The sequence below is a fragment of the Coccomyxa subellipsoidea genome (genome assembly GCF_000258705.1).
Source record: "Coccomyxa subellipsoidea C-169, whole genome shotgun sequence".
In the NCBI taxonomy this organism is placed as follows: Eukaryota; Viridiplantae; Chlorophyta; class Trebouxiophyceae; family Coccomyxaceae; genus Coccomyxa; species Coccomyxa subellipsoidea.
In genome coordinates, this window is record NW_005178037.1 from 2,550,603 (window position 1) to 2,564,635 (window position 14,033).

General features: G+C 50.7%; 3 protein-coding genes across 3 annotated transcripts; 2 read left to right on the plus strand and 1 right to left on the minus strand.

The window, feature by feature from the left end:
- COCSUDRAFT_7699 (GINS complex, Psf1 component) lies at positions 1-1,779 on the plus strand (the record flags this gene model as incomplete). Its single annotated transcript, XM_005648832.1, has 6 exons — positions 1-69; positions 295-362; positions 501-659; positions 788-881; positions 1,246-1,320; positions 1,624-1,779. Coding segments are annotated over 6 exons (621 nt in total), but the record flags the coding sequence as incomplete, so codon positions are not given.
- A 1,081-nt stretch (positions 1,780-2,860) lies between these two features.
- COCSUDRAFT_36375 (Lem3/Cdc50) lies at positions 2,861-7,289 on the plus strand (the record flags this gene model as incomplete). Its single annotated transcript, XM_005648833.1, has 9 exons — positions 2,861-2,888; positions 2,938-2,996; positions 3,154-3,228; positions 3,548-3,628; positions 3,935-4,044; positions 4,549-4,711; positions 5,441-5,590; positions 6,292-6,413; positions 7,082-7,289. The coding sequence occupies 9 exons, from the start codon at positions 2,861-2,863 to the stop codon at positions 7,287-7,289; spliced, it is 996 nt and encodes a 331-aa protein (XP_005648890.1).
- Positions 7,290-11,182: 3,893 nt separating this feature from the next.
- COCSUDRAFT_23409 (hypothetical protein) lies at positions 11,183-13,686 on the minus strand. The gene is made up of 4 exons (XM_005648834.1): positions 13,596-13,686; positions 12,799-12,897; positions 12,357-12,457; positions 11,183-11,637 (listed from the first exon to the last, which is right to left on the minus strand). Exons 1-4 carry the CDS (start codon positions 13,627-13,629, stop codon positions 11,461-11,463), a joined length of 411 nt encoding a protein of 136 aa, XP_005648891.1. The 5' UTR covers positions 13,630-13,686; the 3' UTR covers positions 11,183-11,460.
- Positions 13,687-14,033: the final 347 nt, after the last annotated feature.

The following is a 14,033-nucleotide window of genomic DNA, read 5'->3' on the forward strand; positions in this document are numbered from 1 at the left end:
GGGAAAAGAGCCGCAGACCTTGTCAAAGAGCTATCTACCGCAGGATCCGATGCTCTTCCCCCTTACAATGTAAGTGAATCTTGATGTCTGCGCAACCTTCTGATTGTTTTTCTGCCAACACGTCCAAGCTTGTCAAGGGGTCATGTAGTGATTGCAAAGTTATGTCAGGCAGTGAACTTCCTTGAGGTCCATGATGAAGTGGTTGATAATTTGATGTTACGCAACCTGTGATTCATCATTGTAGCCTGTAAAAGGAGCATGTTGGGTACTGACTTCCTCATCTCCATATTGCAGGATGAGCAGGTCCGCCTGGTGCTCGAGGAGATTTCAGAGCACTCTGCCACCCTCCAAGAGCTCAGCGGGTAAATTAACCTTAATGAGTGTGCATTTTTTGCCACCGAATCACACTTTATCAATGCCTCGCTTGTTTGATCGGGCCTCATCTCAAGCTGTATGGAGAGGCTGTTTTCAGCACAAAAATGCATGCTTGCGTGCCACAGGGTGCTGAACGAGAAGAAGAGTGAAAGAGAGGCCGAGCTGGAGGAGAGGGGGGAGGAAGGCACGTCTGTCAGCTTTGCAGACTTCCCAGATGAGACCAGCGCCTTCATCGTGCACCACACCAGCATCCTGCGCAACAAGCGCCTGCTGCTCACCTACATGTGCGCTCTCTGCTGGGGCAGTACATCCTTTATTGATCTGCTGTCCCATGGTGAGGGGCATGCATGTCCTGACAGCCATTGGCCAACCGTGACCTGGACAGAAGCCATGAGTCATGCTCATGCTGCAGGAAGGAGCGCATGGACAGAATAAAGCGGCTGAGGTGGCAGCAGCGCAGCCTGCCAGAGGACATCAAGCAGAACCTCAGCCAGGCAGAAATAGAGGTGCGCCCAGCCGCGAGCCTAGCAGGTTCATGTTGCTTCACTGGCAAAGCCGATACTTAAATTGTAGGTGGCCAAAGCAACTCAATGGTTTGCCGCACAGCATGATGATCCTTAGGGCCTTCAGAAATAGATGCCCGCATTATTTTCCTGTCAGGGGGTTCCTTACCCCCTGAATATTAGCGCTCTCGACTATAGACTCTCTAGTACCCTCGATCATGCATCGAGGGAGTTTGCAGAGCTGTGAACTAATACAGTAAGGAGGTGCACATGCGGAGGGGTGGGAGCTCATTTTTTTAAGGGCAGCTTTTGGAAGAAGGAGAGAGAGAGAAGATTGGCTAATTTGTGCTGTGTGCCCTGACCGCAGTGGTTCAACACATACAGCCAGCTGCTGAGCGGATACATGCGGAAGGACACTGGCATCGGCATGGACCTAACTCTGGTGTGCGCTTTCTCCTTCTGCTTCTGCTTAAAGCTGTATCACGGGGAAAAATCACTAAATTTTGTGCACCTCATGTCACACTAGACCAGGGACAACCCACGAGATAGATGGGCTTTTTGGATTCATTGTTTCTGAATCCTCTACCGTATACTGCCTCCAAACGGCACCAATGCACAAATGGCTCAATAGCATGCTGCCAGCAGCAGCAGCGCAAACAATATCTTCACCAGCTGTTCGGCTCACTGGATATCAAGAAAGCATTGGAAGCTGTGTTGCTGATGTGTCTGTGGCATGTGCTTGCAGGATGAGTCACCGCCGAAGGACCCGGACATGTACGTGCGGGTGCTACGGGACTACGGGGAGGTGGCGTTTAGCATGGGGTCCGTAGTGTTGAAAAAGGGGTCCACCCACTTTCTGCCACGGGCCGAGGCAGATCCGCTCATACGAGAGGGCGTTCTCTGCCCCAGCCAGTCCGGCCCTATAGAGGCCTTCAACTCGTCCAATGACTACATCTGATTGAGAACTTCATCCTCCTTCCAGCGCTGAAGAAAACAAGCTAGCTGAACCTGCAGGAATGATCAAAATCAACTGAACTCATTCCCAACGCTGTCTTGGAGGGGTGTATGTTTTCCTTTTCAAAGGTAAGATCATCCTGGGATAACAGGTGCCTCTGAAGGATGTATGGGACATAAGACTTTGCTATCTTTGTAGATGCCACGGGGTTCGCGTACGCCTTCAATTGGAGGAACAGTGTGATTGACGGTTATTAGGGGCTGTATGTTTAATAGGTCTTTCCAGAGCTGCAGAGCAATCCTTCTTTGCGCTGAGTGGCAAATCCAGCTGCATACTTTCGCAACAGAAAAGTTCCAAAAAAATTACACTGGCGAGTAAAATCCTCGAACCAGAGCCTCTTTCGTCAAGACGAGGAGGGGAGGGGAGTGCGCCTCCTCACCCGCTATCCCCCCACTCGCAAACTTAAACCAAAACTCACATTCTTGACAGATGTTTCCTGGATCCAGAGACTCTTTTCCAACATCAATATTCTCCTTTCAGCAGGGAGACCGTAGCAGTGCTCAAGGAATCTGACACCGGTCATCGTGACGATCTGCTTCACCGCACGGCGGAGGCACTGGTGAACTTGCAATTTATCAGGATTCAGGAATTCCTGCACGAGCCACCTTTCGTCTTCTTACTCATGTGCAGATCCCCATGCACAATGGGAGAAGCTGCCGGAAGCCTTCTGTATCGCCTGCCCAATTCTATTTTCGTTCAACGCTGCGATCGTTGACTTCACTGTATAGCTGGCTGCATTGATAGATGCGACGTCAAAATGCTATCGGAAGTTCTTAAACCCCTAACCTGACATGAGTGAACCGGTGGAGGATACAGCGCGACCACCGACGAAGAAACCGAAATGTGAGATGCCAGGATCTTCCTACAAGTGAACAATGCATGAATGTCTCTGAGATCCTTTCTGCTTTGCATTATTCAATAACATTCATATTTTACGGCAATCACCACAGACGTTGTCACTGTTGCAATGAAAGCAAGTTTAGTGCGGGAAGAATGTGCGTAATCGATGTATCCTTAAGCAAAATTTTTCTGACTGCAACGCAGACACGAAGATAACCCAACAGGAACTGCCTGCCTGCAAACCATCCCTAAGCCCTCTAGCGGTGAGTCTCCTTCCATTTTAACCTGCACCAGAGCAGCACTGGCTGCAGTTGCAGTACAGGCACAATCACTCCGATACTCCGTGTCTTCACATCCAAAAACAATCTCTTGAAGATTTATACTACTTGCACGCTGAAATTTTAGCTCATTGGGAAGCAGGTGGTCTCGTTGTTCACCATTATTGGAGCAGCCTTCATACCCATTGGATATGCGTGCCTGAGAGCTTCACAGCAGGTATTCCACGTTTCCACTCCTGCAACAGCTGCTGATATTCAGCAACTAGAGTGGTCCGCACATAGGCCGTTGCTGGATCAAATCCTTATCTCAAATCTTCATCTCCTGTACATTTGCTGTTGTGCCGAGCTCCCCACCCCTGTTTTTGCAGCTCGATGTACATTTGGGCAGGCCGAAACACGACTGTCCCACCTTTCTCAGGTGCTCCTCTAGATTGGGCAGACCAATGATTCTGGGCATGCATGTACTTGTCATGCATCACACAGCACAAGGGGCCGATTCTTGGAATCTGAAGTGTGACTTTGAATTTGTGTTCCAGGTGGTGGAGGCGAGTGTGAGGTATGATGATGTGTGCCTGCCGGGAGGCAGCCACAAGGAGCAGGAGCAGACCCTCCTGCAGGTGACACAGCTTAGCTGTAACTTCAGTGCCCTCAGCATGCTTCAATCTAAGATTTGCATGACGCATGTAGGATGAGGTGCCAGGCATATTGTCTGCCTTAATTTGCACATTATGCCTTGTCACCAGTTGATGCCATGTCAACGAATTGGCAAGTTTTAGTCATTGTGATGGACTTCACATGCCATAGCAGGGGATCACAGCAGTGAGCCTGACGTCTCAATGCACAACAGCAAGAACACCCAATAATGAGTCATCGCTCAGTAATCACGGTGACAGTTGCTTAGTAATGAACATAATGCTGCGCAGACGAACGGCTCCGGCAGCGCATGCACAGTGACGGTGGCGGTGACTCGGCGCATGTCTGCACCGGTGTTCCTGTACTATGAGCTGGACGACTTCTACCAAAACCACCGCAGGTGCCTGACCCCTTTCCACTTTGAACATCTGCGCTAGATTCAAGTGAAATGCACCAGATGGCCTCTCGGTGAGGCATACTATAAAAGAGCATCGAAGCAGGGATGCACAGACAGCTCTGTTGGGGCACTCAGAAAATTTGAGCACTCACAGACAAGATATTGGCAGAAGTGACGATCAAGTGCACCCGTGGAGTCCTTGCTTCTGTGATTGCAACTACCCTCAGGGTCTTTCGAATAAGGATGCTCCTGATGCTTGATGGTTTGCTTTGGCCATGCAATTGCCAGAAGACATTCCTTGACACAAGGACAACCATTGTTTGTAACAGCAAAGGGAATACTAACATTACTGGCATTCATTAACGACAGTGCCGGTCACTCCAGCAGAACCTGGTTGAACACTTAAACTGCATGCACTGCATGGCCAGGCAACATGATCATTGTCCAAGGGGGTACTGCTTTTGTCATCAGAGTAGTCGTGCTTATGTCGTGACAATTTTGCGGCAGGTATGTGACCAGCCGCAGCGATGCGCAGCTGAGGGGAAGCAGCGTGTCAGCAGCCAGCCTGCACAAGTCGTGCGACCCTCAGACGCTGCTCACTGGCTCGACAAACGCTGCCATCGAGCCCTGTGGCCTCGTGGCATGGTCCTACTTCAATGACACGTTCCAGGTGTGTCTCTTCAGGAACTCGTAAAGCTCTCCCAGTGATCTACAGACACTCTCAGGCCTCAAGGCTATTTGGACACTGAATCTCCTCATGTGTACCTGTCTGTGCCTTTCACTTTTTCTCCCTGCATTCTCCCTGCATCTCACCTTGCACCCCGTGTGTTTTCAGCTCCAAAGATGCTTAGGAAATCCTGGACAGCTTTGCTTCAAACATGTGCGCCGTTGCTGCGAGCATCCATGCTGCAAGATGGATGCTTGCCAGCATGTCATGTGTCTCTTGCTGTGTGCGTGCACTGTTGAGATTGATTGTGAAGCTGCCATCCCTCAGCAATCCCATGCGTCTGGGGGGTCCTTTTACAGCATCATTTGAGATCCTGATTAATTTCAGGCAGCTGCCATGAAACTATCCTTGCCACCATGCCTACCCCCGAGATTCCCCAGTCTTGGCTGTGCCTCATGCATGCAAAGCAATGTTTCTAGGTGCCCAAGCAGCTGGCCCCGGCTGGCGGGGGCCGGTACAAATACTGAGCACCGTGCCCACGGTTGATTGGGTCTTGCTTGGATCTGGCGAGTCCAACAAGGGGTAGGATTGTGGCAGTATTTAACTGCAACTTGTCTGCAGGACGCACCTTGCCTCTTGGCAGGACAAGCGTGTAATTATAGTAATGTTAAGCAGCTCAAGAACTCAGTAGCTCACGCTGCCTTCAGCTGTGTTGCATACCGTGCAAAGCAGGTGACCCTGGACGGCGCAGCCGTAATACTGGACGACTCACACATAGCTTGGAAGACTGATGTCAACAAGCGCTTCCCGGCTGCACCCGCCGCTTTCGTCAACACTGTTCCGGAGCTGCGAGGAGGGGGCACCATCAGCGGACCCATCAAGGTGAGTAGAATATAAAACTCAAGCAAATAACCACAGAACACTTATCGATGATTTCCTGCAGGCGGGTGCGGTGTGAAGCTCAAGCATTATACACTTTGGCGTTGTTTGCATGCGCCAAGTCTATCAAGGGTATAAAATTTGGCAACCTGCATCTACAAGTTGGCTGCAGACAAGACCTTTTCTCCTCACCTGAAGAGCATGCGATATAATGTAGAAATGAGCCTGCCGCAACAAAGTGTTCCAGCTGTTAGGCAGCAATCCATTGCAGTATAGTGAGCTGTGCACACCAGCACTGTATTGCAGCTGGTCTATTATTATTATTATTATTATTATTATTATTATTATTATTATTATTATTATTATTATTATTATTATTATTATTATTATTATTATTATTATTATTATTATTATTATTATTATTATTATTATTATTATTATTTATTATTGCATGCTTTTCCTGCCAAGAGGCAAGGTGCGTCTTAACATAATAAGACAAAAATAAAGAATTTCTGGGTTACTGAGCAGCAGCTTGCTGAATTCAATACAGCACACCACTGACAGCATCTTCAGTTTGTGACTCTTGTCTTTGTACCAAAGGGGATGGTATTGGCTCCTCGTAACCGAGGAGGGAAGAGTCGCCATGGAAGCCTTTCTTCCTATCTTACCCCATGCACGCTAATTTAAAGAAAAATTTAATGCAGGCGGACGAGCACTTTGTAGTGTGGATGCGCACAGCGGCGCTGCGGAACTTCCGCAAACTGTGGGGACGCATCAACACAGACATCCCTCCTGGCGCCAATGTCACCGTGCTCATTCAGAACAGGTGCGCAGCCGCCAGCCTCCCACTTCTGTGCTGCTGCATGCTCCTGGTACCACAGCTGGTTTCATGAAAGCTGGGCTGATGATGGATCTGGACTGTACACAGCAGTGTCTTACATCCCTGGAAATTGGTTGGATGCCAGATTCAGTGTTTTGGAGAATCTCTCAGGGATTGACAGCCCCCAAGGCATTGGCCAAGCTAATTCAGGGCCAGGGGTAAGGATTCAGGGCAGCCCCGGAAAGATTTGGTAAAATGGCGTCAGGGCGATTCCCCAAGCCAAAAGGCTGTGACTCAGGGGCACCCCAGATTCTGGAAATTTGTACCACCTAGTGGGCAGATTCAACACAAAACCTGCATTTCCTGGTAGATTATCTTGGGAATCTCAGAGATGTCCCAAAATTCCAGCTATCACCGCGGCAGCGGACCGAGGTGCAGCCCCGGCCGCCCCTGCCCTATTTAGGGGCTGGCCCGGGAACTTTTGAGACCCCTGTCAATCCCTGGTGGAGAATTTTGCATGAATGTAAGTCGGAAGCATCTTTGGCGAAAGCTTGGGGCAGTAAAGCTGTAGAGAGGGCAAGAGGCATGCACCAACATGTGTAGCTAGCTCCTGTTCGGCTCTTTTTGTGTGTCTCGTTCAGTTCTGAAACAACGCAATCCTGCATTGTGTGCAGGTACAATACGTACCGATTCGGGGGCAAGAAGAAGGTTGTACTGAGCACTGCCAGCTGGCTGGGGGGCGCTAATCCGTTTCTGGGCATCGCCTATTTTGGTGTGGGGGGCGCCAGCCTGGCATTTGCGCTGGCATTTGTCATGCTGACGTGGTTGACCCCCCGCCAGCCTGGCGACAGTACCCAGCTGTCATGGAACAAGAATAGATGAGCGGTCTGACTATGCATTTAAATAACAATCTTGAATTCAAATTAGGTTTTGCAGCGCACTAGTGTTGAGCTCATGCGAGTTGAGTGACTCCTGACACAGATCCTAACATCATGGAAATCTGACTGTGGATTGGAGGATTGCTGTACGTTTTGTTTTGCGCATAGATTTTCCTGGGTTCGGGATAGATATTTTTCCCATCGCAGATGCGTTAAGAACTTTAAGCGATCTCAAGAGTCATACATGTTGGCAAATTGCAGACCTCACCTCAACACAAGGTGCTATTCACCCATTTTGAGCATGTCTTTCCAATATTTGATTGAAAAGTCACATTCCTGTCAAAAGTATTCCCAGTCAACTGCAAGCAAATTCATGGTCCACCCGCAAGCGGCTGCAAACTAGCTTGTTGAAGTTAAGGCTGCAAGTCCTACCCTTTTCAAGAGTGACCGTAATTCAGGTAAGACCCAGACGATTGTCGGCACGGTCAAAACATAGCGCTGTCTCCACGCAGGTGCCTGTTGGTAGGTCCAGCACGGAGTCAATATCTGGGCAGGTGATGATGACACGTCCTGATGTTGTGATTTGGTTGCACCCTTCGGGTCCTGCAGACAGGAAACTGATCATACCTTGCCAACCTACCCCTTGGAACAAGTCATCCTCACTGCAATATTATTAATTTCATTTTACATCACCACAAACCCGAAAGGAACTCCGTCTAATGCTCAGCTGGAAGAAGACACGAATCGATTCGTGATATTCTTATCTCACCGTCATTCTTGACAAGCTCTTGTCTTCTCAAAAAGTATGCAAGGTCTGCATCCAGGAGAATTGGACGCACGTATCAAAATACAGCTCCCCCTTACGAGGCAAGATAAGTCTTTTGGCGTGCAACGCACAGAGTAAGCTAGCCAATTCAAATTTGTCTACCGGTCTCTCTCGGATGTCCAATTCATTTTGACGTTAAAATGCTTACCAGTGAATGCTTGCAGTCTTCTAGGTAGAGCCCACTCGTGCGTAATGAAAACAGCTTTCTTTAAGAAGCTAACGCAGGGATTTCAAACTCATAACAGGAGCAGAAAGCCAGGTTCTCCTAATCTTAGGCCAGAACGCAGTCTTTTCTCATTCTTCTTGTGCTTTGGCTCATGTCCAGGATGCACTCACAGAAGCATCCCCTGCAGCTGCCAGAAGAAGTGTGGCTCAAGATTACCAGACACTTGAGCCTAAAGACCTGGGTCAAGGCATCAGGTACCTGCAAGAACACCCGCAGTGTCCAAGTGGAGATCGTCAACATCCCTGAGAAGTTGCAAAAGTCAGGTACGTGTTTCTGCAAATGGTACAACGACTGAGCTGAGGCAGAATTTGACAGCGTCTCCACAGATATCCAGGGCTGCCTAAATGGCACTATTTAAGTTCTCTGGGCAATTCCAGAATATCTTATCTGCCTTGTAAATTTTGGCTGTTAATGTGCAAAACGTTCTGGACCCCAGAGGCCAGGAGCAAGAGCCCAATCCCGGGAGGCATCCCCCTGGGATGTCTAAACCTGAGCTATGTTGCCAGCAAGAGGTTGTTCTGGGTGTCAAGTCATGTCATTTGTATGCACGCAGGGATTCTCTGGGTGGGAGAGAGGCTAAAGTGGGTGAGAGTGCTGCAGCTGCCGGGCAGTTTAGCTCAGCACCTGGCACAAAGAGCAGAGCAAGGCTCGTGTGCGCTTCATTCCCTGACTCAGCTGGAGGTTGAGTCACCTGCGAGCCAGATGGCAGGAGAACCTGTGAACATATGGTTCACGTGGCTCATCGCACAGGCCCCAAACTTAACTGTGCTGTCTGCAACGCTTGGCCCCAACTCATGGATCCCCCCAGTCAGCCAGCTGAAGCATCTGGTTCTGATCGTCGCTGACAACACTAACCATGTGTTTAAGGCCCTGTCCTGTTTAAAAGGACTGCAGACACTTTGTCTTGGGTTCAAGCCAGGTACAGACAGTGAAATGCATGTGATGCGGACACCCAAGTTAAGAATGAGTGAATTGAGGCACCTGCATACAGTAGCGCTCGCAGGCATTTGCCCTTTGGGAATTTTTCTGCCTGAGACCTGCATGCTCTCTTTGAAGGCCCTGGAGGCGTGGCATCTCTTCAGTCCTATGTGGGAGAGTGTTCTTGAGAACTTAAGCGTGGTGAGATTCACATGCAGCGGGCTGGTTTTGAGCCGCATTCCTCCTCTTTTGAGCGGTGCCGACTTCAGATTGGACAAGGTATACCTCAACGTGAAGAGTCTTGGTTCAGCTGAGACCCATTTGTCCCTTCAGGAGTTGTCGCATGTGCGAGTGCTCAATCTTTCAGCCCAGGACCTTTACATAAGCATGCCATCTCAAGTGAAGTGGAGGCAATTGATCATCAAAGCTCGCCGGACTTTGGATGTGTCTTTTGAAGACGTGGCTGGCTTTATCAAACGCGTCCCGGAGGTCTGTTTTTTCTACAAGTCTCTGATGGGGACCTGGTTGTTTGAGTTGTGTGGGGCTCTGGCAAGGCAAGGCTCTGAGTGGAGTGTACACAAGAGTCCCAAGGGATTCAATGAATTTCAGACGCCGGGGATGAAGGGTGCAGACACCAGCTTCTGGGTGGGTAAATGCTGCTGCGGTGCGTGCATGCCCTGTCTGCGTGCAGCAGGCGTCGCAACTGAGATTGCATAGCCGTTGCATTTGGTAGTGGGGTTCAGAAAGGTTGTCAGAAAGTTGATCTTGCATCAAGTTCCATATAGTATGTGCATCTTGCTGTGCACGAGTGAGCGCTTGGTGAAGGCAGTGAATATTACAAGGGCACATTCAAAAGTCGATAATATATATGATAAGGCCCGAGCAAGCACATGATGAAATGGATAGAGTATAAAGCTCCATCACACAGCTGCTCTGCAGACTACTCCGGGAGATTTTTATCCTTTGATAGCCATGCAGGTAAAGGTAGAATTTCTCGCTGTTGTACAGTCTCACTCAAAAGCTATTGTTTGCTCGTGCAGCAAGGTCAGCAGTGCAAAGGATCCTACCAGGCCACCAGAGTCCCGTGGCCAATGACATTCGCACCCAAACAAATGCACACACAAACCCGTAGCCTCACTACAGCACATCTAATCCGATCACATGCACCCTAACTGGCCCACTGGTCCATAACAGCCTAGCACACGCACTATCCCTAACACTGCCTGCACTTGCTGCAGTCCTGTCCAAATTGTGGCTTTGGCATGGCTTGGTGTAGATGAGTGGACAGTGACATGCCGCAGTCATTGGAACAAACACCGTGTTGGAAGCAGACAGCAAACACCGCTGATTGGCCTGAACACCGAAAAAGCCTTGAGGCATTGGTCCTACACAGACCAATCAACAGTTACCACATTTATCAGTGGTGCCCATTTTGTTGTCATGTATCTCCAACAAGGGAAAGGAGCCTTTCCCAAGAGTCCTTATATAAAAGGCACCATTACTTATCTGCGGTACAGGTCTTGGGCCTCAGGCTTATCTAAGGATGGAATCCATGCCCCCCTTCGTATGCACATCTGCGCAAGCCACCCCTCGCTAGCAGACGGCAATGAAGGATCATAACAATTATACGCCAAACGTCAGGCAGCTTACAGGCTGGTACAGGGATGCCTAGTATCACACCCATCAAATGGGTGGGTTCACTGGGCGGTGCGGCTGAGGGGGTAGGGCAATTTGCTTGCGCACCTATCACAAAACAGGAAACAGCAGATGCTGGTTGAGTGCAGGACACAATTGCCAGCACCTGGCAAAGAGGGCGCATTTGTCCGGGGCCCAAGCTGCAGTGAAATCACAACCCGCAGGCCGGTTAGCAGGAGGCGACGGGGCAGAGGGGCAGGCTTTGCGCATCTGCAGCCAGCTTTGCCAGGGGCAGTATTGAGTGCCTCTCATGCTGGACACAATTGCTGGCGCCTGGCAAAGAGGGCGTATGCCTCCCTGGCCCACGCTGCTGTACAGCCTCCAGCACCAGGCACACCCAGTGCCGGGGTTTGTTCCCAGGGCGGTGCAGCTGAGAGGAGCACAATTCGCCCATTCGCAGCTCTCGATTTATGATTTATGACTCCGCAGGCCGATGATCAGAGGAAGTTTCTGCAGAGGCGGCAAGCAGTGTGCAAGTGCATGCACAGCCTGCAATCTCCCACTTTTACATCAGGCACACCCGGTGCCGGGGTGTGTTCCCAGGGCGGTGCGGCAGAGCGGGCAGGCGTTGTGCATGCGCAGCCATCGGTCGACGCATGCCTGGTGGAACACGTGGCAGCACTGCGGCAGCTCCCGCACCTTCTCCCCGCGCGCGAACCCCTCCAGGCAGATCGCGCACTCGCCCACCTGGGACATGTGTAACCCTGATGACTCAGCCTCAGTCACCCCGAGTGATGATTCATTCTCAGTCACCCACTTATCCGTCCTGATGCCCGCCATGCCAGCACGACACCTTGTTTCCACAAGGTGATGACTCGGCCTGAGTCCACCCACAGAGCTCGGTTGTTAAGAAACCAGTGCCACCGCACTCCATTAGCAATAGGGGCATGCACTGAACCGACACTGGCACTCAGTCACCCTGGCACTGCTACTGGAACCCCACAGATGCCACTGTGCCAGAAAATTGTACGCAAACTCTTCTGCAGGTTCAACCCTAGAGAAAGAGAAACGACGCCAGCAGAACAGGACGTGCAACAGGCCGAACGGGGTCCTTGGGAGCACACTCCCACTGGTGCTCGCTCTGGTCTGTTATTCGCATTTTCCCATCTCTAGACGTGCATCTTCACTGTCGTTTGGGAATGTGCCTCTGACTGTCTCTGGGGGTAACCATGTCCCCAAATTCCCCAGCGCTTCAGTCGCATTTTTTGCTGTATTTTTTTTAAAGTGCGATGAGGCCACAAGAGACCTATGCAAATTGGCTTAAAGGCGGTGGATAGCCTTGTGCCAATCGGCCATGGCCAACCGGAGTTGATCATGGTGACCGCCAAACAGGCAAGACCGCAATTGCTATCAATACCATATTGAACCAAAGGGCAGTGAACAGTGGGGGACGGAGGAGCGCCCACCTGTCTGCCAGTGACGGTGGCGGCGCCATCCTGCCAAGCCACTTTGGCAGTGGGCAGGCTCTCCATCACCTCCTCAGACATCCCCTCCGGCATCGATGGACCTGTGCAAACATGCATTACTCAGCCGTGACTGATAGCCTGGTGTGTGCCAGGCGGCAGCTTGTTCCTGTGCCTGTGCTCGTGCCTCAATTGCAGCCCAAGCCAAAGTGTGTCACCAGAACACATGAACCTTGACGTCTACCTGCCATCATTGAAACGGGATACAGCGCAAGACACACAAAGCAGCGCAAGCGCCCAGTGGCAGAAAAGGACACTTTTTCCCTTCAATGCATACGTACACGCCAGACAATCTCGTCCAGGAGCACATGATCAATTCCCCAACAGTCCCCTTGCACAGGGAGATGAAGATGGGAATCATAGGAAGATGTAGAAAAGAGCGCACCCCCAAAATACTCGTAGAGTTCTTCGTAGGTCATGACGTCCACGAGCGCGTTGAACTGCTGCTGCGCTATCGCCTGCCCCAGAGCATTCACCGGGTTGCCTGCAAACACATCGTGGCAGAGCAACGGTCAGAACTCGATTCTGACCTGGAATTTTATTATCATTATTTACATGTAATCTATTATTTTTATTTATCACAATCTATTACATGCACAGCACCACAGCAAGGCTCAGAATCTTACAAGCTCCTCCCCTGATGCCAGTGAAGTTGGTGTGTGGCACTATATCAGAAATCAGTGCCTCTGGAAGGGGCCTTGGCTGGCCAAATGTCACAGATCAAGCTTTCTGGCATTCAAGAAAGAGCCCGACTCTGCACCAAATCCCAGAGAGGAAAAAGCACGCCAGGGCACCAAGTTAAGCGCAACTAAACCATTCCACACGCCTTGTCAGACAGCGTAAGGTCCCGCATCATTCCATTTGGACATCAGAATGAGGAGCACCGGATTGTGCACTTAAATCAAGGTGGCCTGCGCACTGGAGCGCGCATGGGCTTCGCGGGGAAGGCGCAAAAGATGATGCATCTTAATGAACCAGGCAACTACTGTTGACCTTCCCTCCAAAACTCCTGAAAGTGACCATCTAAAAGTGACTAAAAAAGTTACAGGGCGCACTGGAGCGCGCGTGGGCTCCGCGGGGAAGGCGCAAAAGATGATGCATTTAATTAACCAGGCAACTACTTCCCTCCAAAACTCCTAAAAGCAACCATCGAAAAGTGACTAATAAAGTTACAGGGCGCACCGGAGCGCGCGTGGGCTTCGCGGTGCAGGCGCATGAGCAGGTGCAGCAGCGCCAGTCGCTCCACCCGTCGGTGGGGCAGTCCCCCCTGCGCGGCCGCCCGCAGCAGCGCCTCCGCGTCAGCCGGCTCTCGAAACGCCCACGGCAGCTCCGAACCGCCGTCGCCGCGCTGCAGAGTGAAATGACACCATCAAACTAGCTTGGTGATTAAATTGGTCTCCTTTGGAGACAGCCTTCTCATGGCGGCACGAAGGCCGCAAGATGTGAAGCAAAAGGACGTCGAGTATTCTTGGCGTAGCGTGACAAAGCCAAAAACGGGACGTCGGCCAAGTTGGCGCAGCAGAGACTCGGCCCACTTTTGGCTCGGCAGGATGCCAGCCTAAAGGCACTTGCTTCCTTTTGCGGAAAAGGTCAGAGTTTGGGAATTGCCAATTTGCCAAT